Below are 15,952 nucleotides of genomic sequence, written 5' to 3' on the forward strand. Positions count from 1 at the left end.
AAAGGGCTAGATGGACCATTGCTCTGACCCAGTATGGCTATTCTTACATTCTCCCCTGTGCTGATTTTTTCTATTTTGGAATAGTTTTTATGGAATATCAGTGGGCTGTCACCAGAGGGGATCTGTATCCTACATTCTACACTACGACTGAAGTGTAGGTTTTCCACTGCAAAATTCATCACAATTAAATCAGCTATTATATTGCCCAAGATTTTGTAAATTCCACTAATACTGGGATTATAGGACTGTGTTTCAATTATGTGATATATAGCTTTTTTAAATCATGTATCCCATACGAGTTCTCTTAATACTTTAATTGCTTAATTCTAATCACAAAATTGGTAGCTGTCCAATGAGTGGCAGCAGCCAAAAAACAAAACAAAAACAAACCATGTTAGGAATTATTAGGAAAGAAATAGAGAATAAAACAATTATCATAATGCCTCTTTACTACTCCATGGTGTGATCTCACTTCGAGAACTATGTGCAATCCTGGTCTCCAATCTCAAAAAACATAAGAGCAGAATTAGAAAAGGTATAGAGAAGGGCAATTAAAACAATTAAGAGGACGGAAGGACTCTATGATTAAGGTCTATAAAATCCTGAATGGAGTAAACACAAATTGATTGGCTATTCTTCCAAAAAGTACAAAGACTAGGGGACATGCCATGAAATTACATAGTAATAGCTATAAAACAAAATAGGAGAATTTTTTTTCACTCGATGCCTAGTTCTTTGGAACTCATTGCTTGAGGATGCGGTGAAGCTATTTATCGTAGCTGAGTTTAAAAAAAAGTTTGGACAAATTCCTTGAGAAAAAAGTCAAACTGTTATTAAGCCAGACCTAAGGAAAGCCACAGCTTACCTTGGGGGGTGGGGGGGGGGGGGGAGGGTTGATAAGGAACCTGGAATCCTGCTACTTCTTGTGATCTTGCCAGGTATCGGTGACCTGGGTTGGCCACTTCTGAAAACTTATACTAGATGGACCTTTGGTTTGACCCAGTAAGGCAATTGTCATATCTCCTGAAACAAATTCCATGCTCTCCATTAAATCTGCAGCAGTTATTTCTCTTGGTCACAAAACCAGTCAAACATCAATCAGTTCAGGTTTGAAAGCATCTTTTGCCCCTAGGCTGGTAGTTAAAATGCATAACAAGGTAGTAGAAATCACTATCAACTAATGCCTAATTTCTGATTTATGTGAAACAGATGATCCCAGGATCAGATTACTTTGAAAAAAAGAGTAAAGAAAAGAAAAAAGGTAAAAAATATAGGAAAAGTAACCAAAAAAGTACAAAAACTAAAAACAGACAAAATTAAAAGATAAAAATTAAATGTCCCAGGTTCATAGAAAGGTTTTGGCTATCTGTGATACTGTGAGCGAGGGTTCAGTGTAGGCCTTCAATTAACACAGTCGGACAAGGTTGTGTTAATAAGGTAATACTTTTATTCACTAAATCTGAGCCCTGTTACTTCACAGGGTCAGGAACAAAAGGCAAAGTCTCTTTAGTTCTCACAGAAAAGTCTTAACATGGGCTTATGGCTGACAGGACCCCAAAAATACAGTCCCAGTCCATGGCCTGCAACTATCACGCCCCACACAAAGTCTGTAAAGTTTCTCTCTCACTCTGTCTGGGCCAGCCAGGCCTCAGAACCGGGCTCACAAATATCCAAATGAAAAGGTTGGCTTACCTCTTCCAGGTCATACTAGTTGGACGTACTTAGTGAAGGGGGGTATTTATAACAGGCATATGCTGGAGATCACTTGTTCCACCCCTGGGCCCTCTTAACCCCACTCTGGCCCTGCCTTTTACAGTTCCTGGTTCCTGTCTTTTCGGCTCCACCCCTTCCCATCTCACTTCCTCTCTGGGCAGGACTAGGGGGTTTTAAGGTGGTTCGAACTACCTGATGGACTATTCTATATACCCCCTCACACTACCATTTAAGGTTTTTGAGGGACACATATTCAACTGGCGGCACTCAGTGTTGTGCTGACCAGTGGTGTTCCTTGGTTGGCTAGCACCCAGGGTGGATTGCCACTGCGCACCCCCCCCCCCACACCCCGATGCAGCATCGTCGTCCCCTGAGTGCAGCATCATCATCCCCCCTCCCCCCCGGCGCATTGCCTCTTACCTCCTGGGGTGCTGGGAGGTGCTGTGCGGCTCTGCCAGTTCCCTGCTCCCTCTGCCCTGGAACATGAAGTAACATCAGAGGGAGCAGGGAACCGGTGGGGCCAACAGCTGCACAGCTGCTCCCTGCAACCCCCCGCAGCGTGCACCCGGGGTGGACCGCCCCCACCGCCCCGCTCTCTGTATGCTGCTGGTGCTGACCACTATCAGTGTTATCCCTAGAAATTCAATGCCAGGTCATGTCCAGGTTCTGGCACTAAATTTCCAGGTACACACATGTAGCGAAAACATAGCCAGTTAAGTGCGATATTCAGCACTTAAATGGCTATGGTGAACCACATAAAGACAGGACTGTGTTTTATGCGATCCTATTTATGCAGTTATCCAAGCAGCTTGAGTGCTGAATATCAGCACTTAACCAGCTCAGTGCTGACTCCGCCCCAGGAATGCCCACAAAGTATTTTTCCACGCCTGTCCAGCATGTGCCTACTGGTAAGCAGAAGAAGTTCTCCTCTGCCTTGTGTCTTGCTAGAGAAAAGACTGTGCTGTTCTCTGTTCCGGAATTCTGGAATTACAGCAAGTATTTCAGTCCTGGGCGGTTTTCCAAGAGACAGGAGGAATTTACAGGAGTGTACAAATCCTGGTGTCTCACAGCTGAAATGTTACTTAGTGCATACTGAGCTCAAGACCACCTGTGTAAAAATCTGAGCCAGGCTGGACTGAACAAGTTGATAGTCATCTATCACGCAATAGCCCCCAAGTGCTAAGCCAGGACTTTGTAATTCCTTAGGTTCTGTACATTTTAAAGTCTATAGCTCTAGCAGGGAAATAAATGGAAATAAGCTGGCAATAAATCATAGTCAGCCAAAGACCTAATTATTTCCTTCATGTAAAATAAATGTCACGTTATGGAACATTTGTTGTTATTTTGGTTTTGTTAACTGCTTGAGCAGATTGCCAAGTTTTGTACTCTTTGTTTCTTTAAATAAACATATGTCACTACGCCTCGCAGCAGTGATGTTTTCTGCTATCTATGGCAGTGAGGCAGAGGCGGGAAAACCTTCTTGAACAGCTTTTTAATGAAATGTACTTCCAGATGGTTTTGGTACAGAATTAGGAGTTAGGTGTGTCACTACTGAGAGCATTCAGGACCCAACCCAGGCAAAGATCTTTGCCTGCCCCAGGGGATCCACAACCCAATAATCAGCCTGTGGATTCAGGAATTCTGTACTGCCTTGCAAAAATGCATTGCCAGGGCTGGTATTTTTGCCTGGGCATTGAGTGCAAGTTGTTTGTTATTACAGAGTGTGTTAATGGGAAAAGATCATACCTTTTCTAGTGCATCTCTGTCCGTCAGTTCCTGCACACTTAACAGCTTGATACTGTTGGAGAAAAACAAACAGAAAATACACCACTTAATATAAATAGTGAAAAGCTAAATGTTTAAAAATTTTTGTTTTGATGGTTTAGAGCAGGAATAAAACTTTGGGCTCTAGTTTTGACATTTTCATGGCTTTCCATGTCTGTTGTAAAACTATGTATCTTCACTTCGAAATGTTTTCCACTGCGCCAATCTGAAGGCAGAGCATAGAGGTTATTTTACTGCAAACCTTAAGCATTACAGACTGTACCTTGGAGAGTTAAAAATGAAAGATGACTCCAAAGGCAATTCTTTCAGAGTGCCTCACTTGGTGCTTTTCTAGATAACCATACAAAGATAGTGTGTTTCTGATACATTTGAGGCTCACACGATGTACCGGGAATATCTACCTTTCTAATTTGTGCTTGCTGCCAAGTATTTGGAATTTACTCTGTCTTGTTCATACACGTAATCCTGGGAGACACAGGAGATTAATGCAAAATGCACAAGTAATTTACAGATTTTAGACAATTAGTAATCTGCAAAATCTATTTGTCAAAAACATTCTTATGTGACATATGTCCATACAGTCAAGTTATGCTGTGTTGGAAATATCTGAGAGTCTTTGCTTTATGGAGTTTGAGAGATTATTTTATAGACTGAGTAATGACACTGTACAATATTTTGTAAAGCTGTAAGAAATCAAATTAAGCCCAGGCCAATCATGAAAGCAAAACTATACAAAAGCTGCCTCAACTGTATTCATCACAGAGAAGACACATGTTTACCACCAACAAACTCTGCTACTCATTAGCTGATAAGTGAGGAGAGAGAGACCAAGTAGAATGGGTAGGGAGGGGACAGTATCCTCCTAAATAAACAGCCCCCCCCCCTTAACCAGTTCTGCAGCTGTAGTGGGGAGGAGGGAATAGAAAGGTTTCCCCTGGGCTCATGGTCCAATTAAAACAAAGGAATGGTAATTTCCCAATACCTGTGATTGTGGGGCTCATTTGCATTTCATAATCCTTATATAAAGGGTTTACTATTATGGGGGGGGGGGGGGGGGGAAGGAGCGGGTACAATTTTGGAAAGATATCCATGGGAAATTATATGGATTTGACATTTCCCTCTCCAAGAGAAGTTAGTTGTAAGACACCACATAATACCACTTTAACATATTTATCAGAAAAATGATGGAATGTCCAAATAAGGATTATCCCATGTTATAAGATGTTTCAAAAAGCTCTGAAAACTTATCTATTTGAAAAATATGTTTTAGATAAAATCTGAGGAAGACGCATTTTTATTATTAATATTAGTTTAAAGTGTATTTTATTGTAATTCCTGGAATTTCCAGCTCTTCATTTTACCTATGTAAATTGCACTGAACTCCTTTGGGTACGTTGCGATCCATAAAAAATAAAGGGGCTCATTTTTGAAAGAGAAAAACATCTAAAAACTGGCACAAAGCACCATTCAGTGTTTTCAAAACCTTTTTTGCAGATGTTTATCTATGTGATTCGTCTGCAGTTTGTCCAAATCACAGGAGGGTGTATCAGGGACATTTCGGGGACAGGATTTCGGTGTTCCTAACACTTGGATGTTTATCGCCATAATGAAACAAAACAAAACCATCAAGGGCTGAAACGTCAACGTTTTGATCTAGACCTGTTTTTAGAGCGAGTAAGGCATACAAAGGTGCTCTAAATGACCAGATGACCACTGGAGGGAATAAGACACTCCTTTACTCCCACAATGGTCACTGATACCCTTCCAGCCCCCCCAAATGTGAAGAAACATATTACTTACCAGCCTCTATGGCATGTTATAGCTGGTCTATTAGAGAAGCATGCAGGTCCCTGGAGCAGTCTAGTGGTGTGGGTGCAGTGCACTGTAGACAGGTGGACCCAGGCCCATACCTCCCCCTATCTATTACACTTGTGGTGGAAACTGTGAGCCCTCCAAAACTCACCAGAAGCCCACTGTATCTACATATAGGTGCCCCTTGACCTATCAGGACTACTGCAGTGGTGTACAGTTGAAGGCAGTGGGTTTTGGAAAGCTCAGCAGACAATATAAGGGAGCAACAGTGAGATGTGTACCTGGGACCTTTTATGTGAAGTCCACTGCAGTGCCCCCTAGGGTGCCCCACTGCTCTCCTGGGATGTTTGTGTGGACAGTCTACTAAGAATTCTGGCTCCTCCTACATCCCAATGGAAAATGGACCAAAAAGATGAATGTTCTAGTGGTTAGGGTGGTGGACTTTGGTCCTGGGGAACTGAGGAACTGAGTTCGATTCACACTTCAGCCACAGGCAGCTCCTTGTGACTCTAGGCAAATCACTTAACCCTCCATTGTCCCATGTAAGCCGCATTGAGCTTGCCATGAGTGGGAAAGCGCGGGGTACAAATGTAACAAAAAAAAAAAGGTAGACTTTTTTTGTTTCGAAAATGGCTATATTCTCCACTTGAATTTTGGATGTTTTGAGCAAAACGTCCAAATTGGATGTCATATTGAAAATGCCCCTCAAAGTAAAGTAAAGTAACCTTACAAAGTTACTGCATGTTAATGTTTCAATCCCTACATGTATTTATCTGACTGAAATGAAGCTGCTGAAGGGAAACTGCACACAACAAACACACAGTTTTCCCATCTTAAACTTCTAAAATGCAAGACAAAGCAAAATAACCGTCCTGAAAAATTGATACAGTATACTGTGGTAAAAAGTAAAAGTACAGTTAAACACAGGAACAATAGGAAGAAAAGTGGTACTGTACTTTTGAAGCTGTAAAGGTTGGTCATACATGACAGGGAAAAGGGCATTAACACATACAGGTCAACAGCCAAACTCCCTGGTCGGTAGCTGAAATTAAGTACATACGTATTGCCATACTGTGACAGACCGAAGGTCCATCAAGCCAAGCATCCTGTTTCCAGAAGGGCCAATCCAGATTACACGTACCTGGCAAGATCCCAAAATAGTAAAACACATTTTATGCTGGTTATCCTAGAAATAAGCAGTGGATTTTTGCCAAGTCCATCTTAATAACGGCTTATGGACTTTTCTTTTAGGAAGATATCCAACCCTTTTTTTAAAGAGCTAACTGCTTTTATTATATTCTCTGGCAACAAATTACAGAGTTTAATTACATGAAATATTTTCTCTGATTTGTTTTAAATTTACTATTTTGTAGTTTCATTGCATGCCCCCTAGTCCTAGTATTTTTGAAAAGAGTAAACAAGCAATTCACGTCTACCCGTTCCACTCTACTCATTATTTTACAGACCTCTATCATACCTCCCCATCAGCCATCTTTTCTCCAAGCTGAAGAGCCCTAGCCACCTTAGGCTTTCCTCATATGGAAGTTATCCCATCCCCTTATGATTTTCGTCACCCTTCTCTGTACCTTTCCTAATTCTACTATATCTTTTTTGAGCTGCGGTGACCAGAATTGAACACAATATTCGAGGTGCGGTCACACCATGGAGCAATACAAAGGCATTATAACGTCCTCATTTTTGTTTTCCATTCCATTCCTAATAATATCTACTGTTGATAGAGAGAAAAAAGGCTTGTGAGGTCAGAATATAGTCGATGCAAGAAAAGATGTTGTGTGCCTTGGACAAGTGTGTGTAATCGTGTTTGGTGGGATGCAGTAGGCACCAGGGATCAGCAGGTCCCAAGGATGAGCACAAATAAGGGAGCCTTTTGCCGAAATGGCAAGCAGGCACTGCTTTGGCAAAGGATTTTTCTTGATCCAGCACCTGATTGAAATCCCCCACCAATACTAAAGGCACTGAAATCTTGTCTAGGCACAATGCACCACCCTCTTTAAAAATGCATGCTCATAAACATTTGGAGCATAAATAACAAAAAAGTATAATTTGCTGCTTTGAAGTAGAATTTTTAAAAGCAAAAACTGTCCATACTCATCCTTGGAGATCAACTGAACTTTACAGGGCAGGTTCATTCTATTTACTAACATTCTATTTACTTTCTTAGCCACCGCCGCACACTGAGCAGAGGGTTTCAACGTAGCATCAACGATGACACCCAGATCCTTTTCCTGGTCGGTGACTCCTAATGTGGAACCTTGCATCACGTAGCTATGGTTTGGGCTCCTCTTTCCCACATGCATCACTTTGAAGTTGCTTACATTAAACATCATCTGCCATTTGGATACCCAGTCTCCCAGGGTCCTCTTGTAATTTTTCACAATCCTCTTGCAATTTAACAACTTTGAATAACTTTGTGTTAACAAATTTAAATTACCTCACTAGTTACTCCCATCTCTAGATCATTTATAAATATGTTACAAAGCAGTGGTCCCAGCACAGACCCGGGGAACCCCACTATCTACCTTTCTCCATTGAGAATACTGACCATTTAGCCCTACTCTCTGTTTTCTATCTTTTAACCAGTTTTTAATCCACAATAGAACACTACCTCCTATCCCATGACTCTCCAATTTCCTCTGGAGTCTTTCATGAGGTACTTTGTCAAATGCCTTTTGAAAATCCAGATATACAATATCTGGCTCACCTTTATTCACATATTTGTTCACCACTTCAAAGAAATGTCATAAATTGGTGAGGCAAGATTTCCCTTCACTAAATCCAAGTTGGCTTAGCCCCATTAATCCATGCTTTTGAGTATGCTCTGTAATTTTGTTCTTTATAATAGTCTCTACCATTTTATAATATATATGTAACATATACGAATAATCAGTGATGGCCTCTATGAAGATATCAGTGTAGAATATCTGGGCATAACAAGCAGCGCAGAGGTAATCCAGATAATGATATTCAGTGCTGTTATTCAGACAACCAAAAACAGCCTTTTGACTGTTCAAAGTTAAACATATGGTTATTTGGGTAACATGCTGAATATTGGCGGTCTTTGGGTTAACTGCTGACTACATCTACGTTCTGCCCTAGGCCTTGATGTTCAAAGGTCTGGTGCTAAAGCCAACAGCGTAGATCCCATAGTGCAAGAACAGTGCAGAAATCTAGCTCTCCAATGCTCAAAGGATATGACATTCAAAGTATATGTGCGCAATGAAAGCATAAGCAAGTGGGAGGAGCATAAGAACATAAGAACAGCCATGCTGGGTCAGACCAATGGTCCATCTTGCCCAGAATCCTGTTTTCCAAACAGTGGTCAAGCCAGGTCACAAGTACCTGGCAGAAACCCATTTAGCAGTTGCTTCCCATGTCTGTCTCAATAGCAGACTATGGACTTTTCCTCCAGGAATTTGTCCAAACCTTGTCTAAACCCAGATACGCTAACCGCTGTTACTATATCCTCCTATTTGTTTTAAAAGTATTTCCACATAACTTCCTCGAGTGTCCCCTAGTCCTTGTACTTTTGGAACAAGTAAAAAAATCGATTTACTTCTACTCGTTCTACACCACTCAGGATTTTGTAGACCTCAATCATAGCTCCCATCATCTGTCTCTTTTCCAAGCTGAACAGCCCTAACCTCTTTAGCCTTTCCTCATATGAGAGGATATCCATCCCATTTATCATTTTGGTCACTCTTCTTTGAACCTTTTCTAATTCCGCTATATCTTTTTTGAGGTACAGAACTGAACGCAATACTCAAGATGCGGTCGCACCATGAAGCGACAGAAAGGCATTATAGCATTTTTGGTCTTATTCACCATCCCTTTTCTAATAATTCCTAGCATACCATTTGCTTTTCTGGCCACCACCACCACACACTGAGCAGAAGATTTCTGCATATTATCTACTACAATATCTAGAATATTTTCTTGAGTAGAGTGTATGGCGAGTAGATGTTGAGCCTACTGTGGAGATTGTATTACTGTATCTTCTGTAAGGTGTGAACATGGCGTGACTAGGATTCACTGATTTTCTATTATTCTTGTGCTCTGATTTTGATATAGATTATAGGTGATTCTCATGTGTGTATATATAGCTTCCTGGAATGTCTCTGGTATCACTTCTATTAAGCGAACCAAGATTCTAGCAGCACTGAAGCGACGGGCTGTTGATATAACTTGCCTACAAGAGACAAAATTAACTGATGCTGAACATGCTAGTTGAAATGTAGTTGGGTTGGGGAGATTTCTTAGTCATCTTCTTCCAATAAAAAAGCAGGCGTGATAGTGCTCACAAGAATGAACCTGCCCTGTAAAGTTCAGTTGATCTCCAAGGATGAGTATGGACAGTTTTTGCTTTTAAAAATTCTACTTCAAAGCAGCAAATTATACTTTTTTGTTATTTATGCTCCAAATGTTTACGAGCATGCATTTTTAAAGAGGGTGGTGCATTGTGCCTGGACAAGATTTCAGTGCCTTTAGTATTGGTGGGGGATTTCAATCAGGTGCTGGATCAAGAACTTGATAAATCCTTTGCCAAAGCAGTGCCTGCTTGCCATTTCGGCAAAAGGCTCCCTTATTTGTGCTCATCCTTGGGACCTGCTGATCCCTGGTGCCTACTGCATCCCACCAAACACGATTACACACACTTGTCCAAGGCACACAACACCTTTTCTTGCATCGACTATATTCTGACCTCACAAGCCTTTTTTCTCTCTATCAACAGTGCAAAGATAGGCCCTATGGCAGTGTCCGACCACTAGATTTATTTGAGTGGCTGTGACCTTTGACGGCTTTCCCTATGGGACTAGAGGGAGGCACTTTCCTTCTTATCTATCACGTGATAGGAATTTTCACACCTACTTAACTCAGAAGTGGTCAGATTATGTCACAATTAATGGCCAACATGTGTACAACGGGGATCCTTTTTTGGGAAATAGCAAAATCAGTCTTGAGAGGGGACATTTTGGAGTATACAATTTCCAGGGCCAAACATCTCTCCTAAGGAATCCAATTTTTGGAACAAAAATACCAATGTGCTAAGCGTCATTATATTCGCCACCCATCTCGTACACTGAAGGAATGGAATTTCTGTTGGCTTTAAACTCACTTATCTACAAGCGCACTAAGATGATGTTTGTTTTTTTTTATAAATACAAATTTCACAGATTTCGGAACAGACCTGGGAAGTTGCTTGCAAAATTAACCAGGCTCTGGTAGGGCTCTAGGTACATCTTGCAGCTGCAAACCCCCACTGGGAAAGTGCTTCATAAACAGCAAGACATTGCTAATTGCTTTGTCCACCATTTCTCGCAAGTTTATGCAGCCCGTGTGGGGGAAGACAGCCCTGATGTTTCAGATTACTTGGTAGATTCAGGTTTAACTTGGCTCTATATAATGCCCCTATTCGTGACACAGAGATTCAACAAGCCTTCTGAGTGGGAAGGAATACTACTGTACCTGGCCCAGATGGCTATACCCTGGAATTTTATAAAATGATGGCCCTTCAGCTCTGTGGTCCTCTTGCAGCTTACTACACTTCTGCAATGGATGAGGGCTCCTTCCCATTAACAGCAAACGAGTCTCTTATAACTTTACTTCTGAAGCAAGGAAAACCTGACTGTAATCCAGAATCATACTGTCCTATTTCCTTGATCAATGCAGACAAAAAAATATTTTCTAGGATATTGGCAGTGTATTTTCTAGGATATTGGTGTGCCTCAGGGGCGTAGCCAGAAACCCAATTTTGGGTGGGCCTGGGCCAAAGATGGGTGGGCAGAACTCTGCCTTGTCCCACAAGTGATATGGTCTCGTACTCTCTCTCCTGCATGCCATATGGTCTCTCAAACATCCCCCCCCCCCCCCGCATACCTTTTAAATAGTAGATTTTCATTGGCAGTGAGCAGCAACTAGTATACACTGCTCATGTTGGCCCCACAGCATGTATCAGTTGCTCATCGCTGCAGGTGAAGATCTGCTATTTACAAGGTATGCAGTTGTTGAGAGTTTTCGGCTGGTGGGGCTTGGGATCCCTGTCACCCACATCATAGGTGTGCTGCTACTGAGTGGGCCTGAGCTCAAAGTGGGTGGGCCTGGGCCCACCTGGGCCCACCCTTGGCTACGCCACTGGTGTGCCTTCAGTAATAAGAGACTTATCAGGTGGGCTTTGTTAAGGAGTGACAATCAGTGTTTAATGTCCAGAAGGTGCTGCTGGCAATGTCTCATTGCCAACATCATCAAATACCATAGTAATCATAGTAAGCTTGGATGCTGCTAAGGTCTTTGATCAGGCAGAGAGGCCATATCTATTTCAAGTCCTTCGTTAGTTTGGAATACAGGGCTGGTTCTTTCAAGCCATCACTACTCTTTATACCAAGCCCATGGCACATCTTCTGGTTAATGGGGTGTGGACAGAGACATTACAGATTTAGCATGGCATGAGGCAAGGATGCCCCCTATCCTCCATTTTGTTTTATTGCATCTTGAACTCTAGTTGCGCACTTTGACCATTGATGGTGAGATTCGGGGAGTGTGTTTGGGCAATTCTCAAATCGAAGTCTTGGCATATGCTTATGAAACCTTGCTAGCTCTGATGCAACCTCAATCCTCATTATGTAGAGTCTTGGGCGCAGTGGACGAATTTGGTTTTTATTCAGGCTTTGCCCTCAATTTGCTCTTCCGCTCCACCCAGATGTTGTCGCCAATTAGGAAGGCGTCTTTCCTCTAACGTTGGCAGGTGGGTCTATTAAGTATTTGAGTGTTATCATGCCACAAGATCTTCACACCCTGCATACTTGTAACATTATACCCCTACTCACCTCTATGATTGCAAAGCTGCGTATGTGGACTTCTTATCCTCTCGTTGCTGGAGAAAGTAGCATTGTATGATAATAATCTCATGCTGGCTATATGTTTTCAAATGTTGCCTATCATTCTTGCCTCTTGCCATGCCTGACAACTTTCTACAGCAATTTTTGCCTATTTGTGGGCTGGTAAAAGGGCATATCTGCCTTACTCAGCTGTCTCCACCCCACAGGAGAAAAGAGGCCTGGTACTTTTGGACATCAAGTGCTTTTCAGTGGCTTCTCAAATGCAACACATGACAAACTGGTTCTGAGCTACTTGACGTTACTCTTGTACCCCAACACAAATGGGCTTTCCCGATTAGGCACTTCAGTTATGTGTTGCATGCCAAGGCCTGTGGTTTAAATGGTTTAAAAACTGTTACATTAACTTGCCCTATCTATATGCATTTACATCAGGCGTGGCGCTGGCTCCACTGTTGTCATGATTTGCCTGCAGCTGTCACCCCTCTTTTGGCTTTATCGGGCAATGCTGACTTTGAGCCCGGCTCAACTTCCCCTACTGTTAAGCGCTGGTTTTCGTCTACCTCCTTATACCTATGACATGTTCTCACAGATGATGGACAACCGAAAAGCTTTTAAATGCTTTGTGAGGAATCTGATCTCCAGCCTTGTGAAGCCCTCGCTTACGTTACTATGTCTCTTCGATTTCGCGTGCTGCTTTGGATATAGACAAATTTGAACAGTTGAAGGACTCCCTCTCTTTGTAGAGGCACAAGTTCACATTCCGCTTCGTTTTCATCATCAATCTGGATTGGGTCCCGCCCTATAATTATGATGCACTTGGCCACAAATGGGAGTTGGATCTTCGGCTATGTGTCTATTGAACAGCTTAACTGCAGCCTCTCCCTCTATGAAAAGGCACCTTAAAGCTCTGGGAAACTCAACATAAAATGGTGATGAGGCTTTACGTGTCTCCCCATCAAGCCTGTAAAGCTACTTTAATGCCTGACTACAGGTGTCTTAAATGTTTCCACCCAGCACCTATCTTAGGCCACATGCTCTGGAACTGTGTCAAAGTTCAGCGTTTTTGGGAAGCACTGTGCGCACAAGTTTCAGCTCTGTGGAGTGTACACTAGTTGGTGACACCAAGGATGCTATTTGACTCTTATACTGTGGAGCCATGTATCCCTAAGGGACTAAAAGGGGTAAGCAATGCATACTTTCTGCGTTGGTTGACCTCTGATATGCCCATTCTCACCCACTGGTGATACATCAAGGTACTCTAGAGCGAAGATATTTTACTGACATGGATCCTGTGCAAGGCCAGGCCTTCTATTGTATCTGGGAACCTTTTTGGAACTCTCTCACCAACACAGCCCGCAGTAGATTGCTCAACAAATAACTCATCTGGTGCCTTTTTGAACTTTGGGGGTAATAGTTTTTGTTTGTTAGTTTTGGGGGGTGAAAATGGAAATCGGGCTCCTTCTGCCTCATTGTTTATTCTTGTTAGTTCTGCCTTTTTCACTCTGTATAGATACCATAATCTTTCCAGTTTGTTCATTTCTGGCTGATGCATTTCTGTTTATTGCTCATATTGTACTGTTTCTGGAGACCTCACAAAAATTGTTTAAAAAAAAAATATTCTGTAGCTTCCAATTCATGAACCTCCGGACTTGAACTAGCAAAATTCAGTATCAGAGGCAGGAGAGAAAGCAGTGGAATGGCACAAACCCACATCTCTCTGTATCGCTCCATGGTGCAACCTCACCTTGAGTACTGTGTTCATTTCTGGTCACCATATCTCAAAAAAGATATAAAAGAATTAGAAAAGGTTCAAAGAAGAGCGACCAAAATGATACAGGGGCTACAATTCCTCTTATATGAGGAAAGGCTAAAGAGGTTAGGCTCTTCAGCTTGGAAAAGATACGGCTGAGGGGGAATATGATTGAGGTCAATAAAATCCTGAGTGGTGTAGAATGGGTAGAAGTGAATTAAGTTTTCAAAGACCAGGGGACACTCAATGAAATTACATGGAAATACTTTAAAAACAAATAGAAGGAAATATATTTCAGAATAGTTAAGCTCTGGAACTCGTGCCGGAGGACGTGGTAACAGCGGTTAGCATACCTGGGTTTAAAAATGGTTTGGACAAGTTCCTGGAGGAAAAGTCCATAGTCTGTTATTGAGATGGACATGGGGGAGCCACTGCTTGCTCAGGAATTGGTAAGCAAGGAATGTTGCTATTAATTGGGTTTCTGCCAGGTACTTGTGACCTAGATTGCCACTGTTGGAAGCAGGATTCTGGGCTAGATGGACCATTGGTCTGATCCAGTATGGCTATTCTTATGTTATGTTCTTACAGTATGATAAAGAACATATGTGTGGTCAGCACCTGATATTGCAGTCTTGGCTGCATAAGTGCTATTTTTATCCTTCAGTATTATAAGCAAAATGAATATATTGTGGATTGGCAACTCAGTGTCTGCCCAATAAGTATCTGCTTACAGAAAGGAGTGGCTGGAGCATGCCGGGGCTAGGTGTAAATTTTTCTGGACACTGCTAATATACAGATGCTATCTGATCAATTTATCTTTTCAGACAGACTGCATGAAAAGCAGTCCTAAATTTTAATGGATACATTATCTAAATGTCGAAACACACCTTCAGAAGTCCTACCTAAGCTGAGAGGCCTGCCAGATATTAGGCATAAAGTTACGCATTATCTATTTATCATTATATGGCGGCTGGACTTCTGAATGTTATCCATACATATATGGCCTCTCCAGGAGCATTCTGAGATGCACCCCTAGGAATCAGTAACAGGGAGCACAATTTAAGGTTGAAAGAAACGGGTAGGGGTTCCTGGTGTAACAACTCATGTGCCTGCTTCCTCAATTGCCCTGACTCTTGAACTTCCCTCTCAGCACATCTGGCATGCCGGGGAGTGCTCTACTCCACTACACCCTTCCATGCAACTGCCTCTCCTGGACCCCAGAAAAAATCTTTTCATGGAAGCAAGGTATGTGAACACATCTCCCCAAGACAGAGTGTGGCTAACTTAAACCCTGATACATAAAAAGGTAGTAACACAAACAGCTGAGAACAGATACTCTGCATGCTATTTTCAACCCATGGGCATGGATTCCCGCCTCTCTGTATCTAATCAGAAGGTGTCAGATAGGGAGAAAAATCGCTTCGTGTTCGAGCTGAAGAGAATCCTTGCATCCTTCGTGAGATGGGGAAAAGGAGAGGGAAGGTGCGGAACTTACCCTCAACCCCGGCTGGAACCCAATCTTTACAGCAACCGACGTTGGAACGATTTGGAGTAACGATGGGACCTTCTTCTGCGTCTTCCCTGAATATCGGAGCCAAGCTTTTTGAATCGGCCGACAGTGCAGATAGGGTTTCCCTAAGCCCCTTCGAGCGTGCGGCTCCCCCACAGCCGGGAAGTGGAAGCAAGGAACTGGAGCATGACGCTCAGCTGCCTGAAGAGGTTGAGAGGAGTGTGCAGAGAGGGAGCTCACCCTTGCCGGTAGAAATGGTGGAGAGTGTCCTGGTAGGAAATAATATCTTAAATATTCCAACTAAAATAATTACTACTTTAAACCAAAAGCCTCCCCCCCCCCCCCCCTCCCCGGATATTTCAGTGGGTTGAATGAGTAAACCAGCAGTAGTGACAATGGAGTCACTCTGGGACCTAACTTATAATTTACATTCTTCTTTACAATCATTGACTTTAAAAAATACTTTGGAAATTAAAAGTTGAAGTCTTGGGTATGTCAAGTGATTTGCTGCCTCCTATTGTTCGAGTG

General features: G+C 42.4%; 1 protein-coding gene across 1 annotated transcript in view; it reads right to left on the minus strand.

Moving 5' to 3' along the window:
• The window catches only part of EEPD1 (endonuclease/exonuclease/phosphatase family domain containing 1), a 226,499-nt gene that overhangs the window by 104,072 nt on the left and 106,475 nt on the right, over positions 1 to 15,952 (minus strand). Inside the window, exon 2 of the mRNA XM_030204174.1 lies at positions 3,460 to 3,511. Coding sequence (XP_030060034.1) covers positions 3,460 to 3,511 — 52 coding nt within the window. The remainder of the gene's footprint in view (positions 1 to 3,459; positions 3,512 to 15,952) is intronic.

This window comes from Microcaecilia unicolor, chromosome 1, assembly GCF_901765095.1.
Source record: "Microcaecilia unicolor chromosome 1, aMicUni1.1, whole genome shotgun sequence".
Taxonomy (NCBI): Eukaryota; Metazoa; Chordata; class Amphibia; order Gymnophiona; family Siphonopidae; genus Microcaecilia; species Microcaecilia unicolor.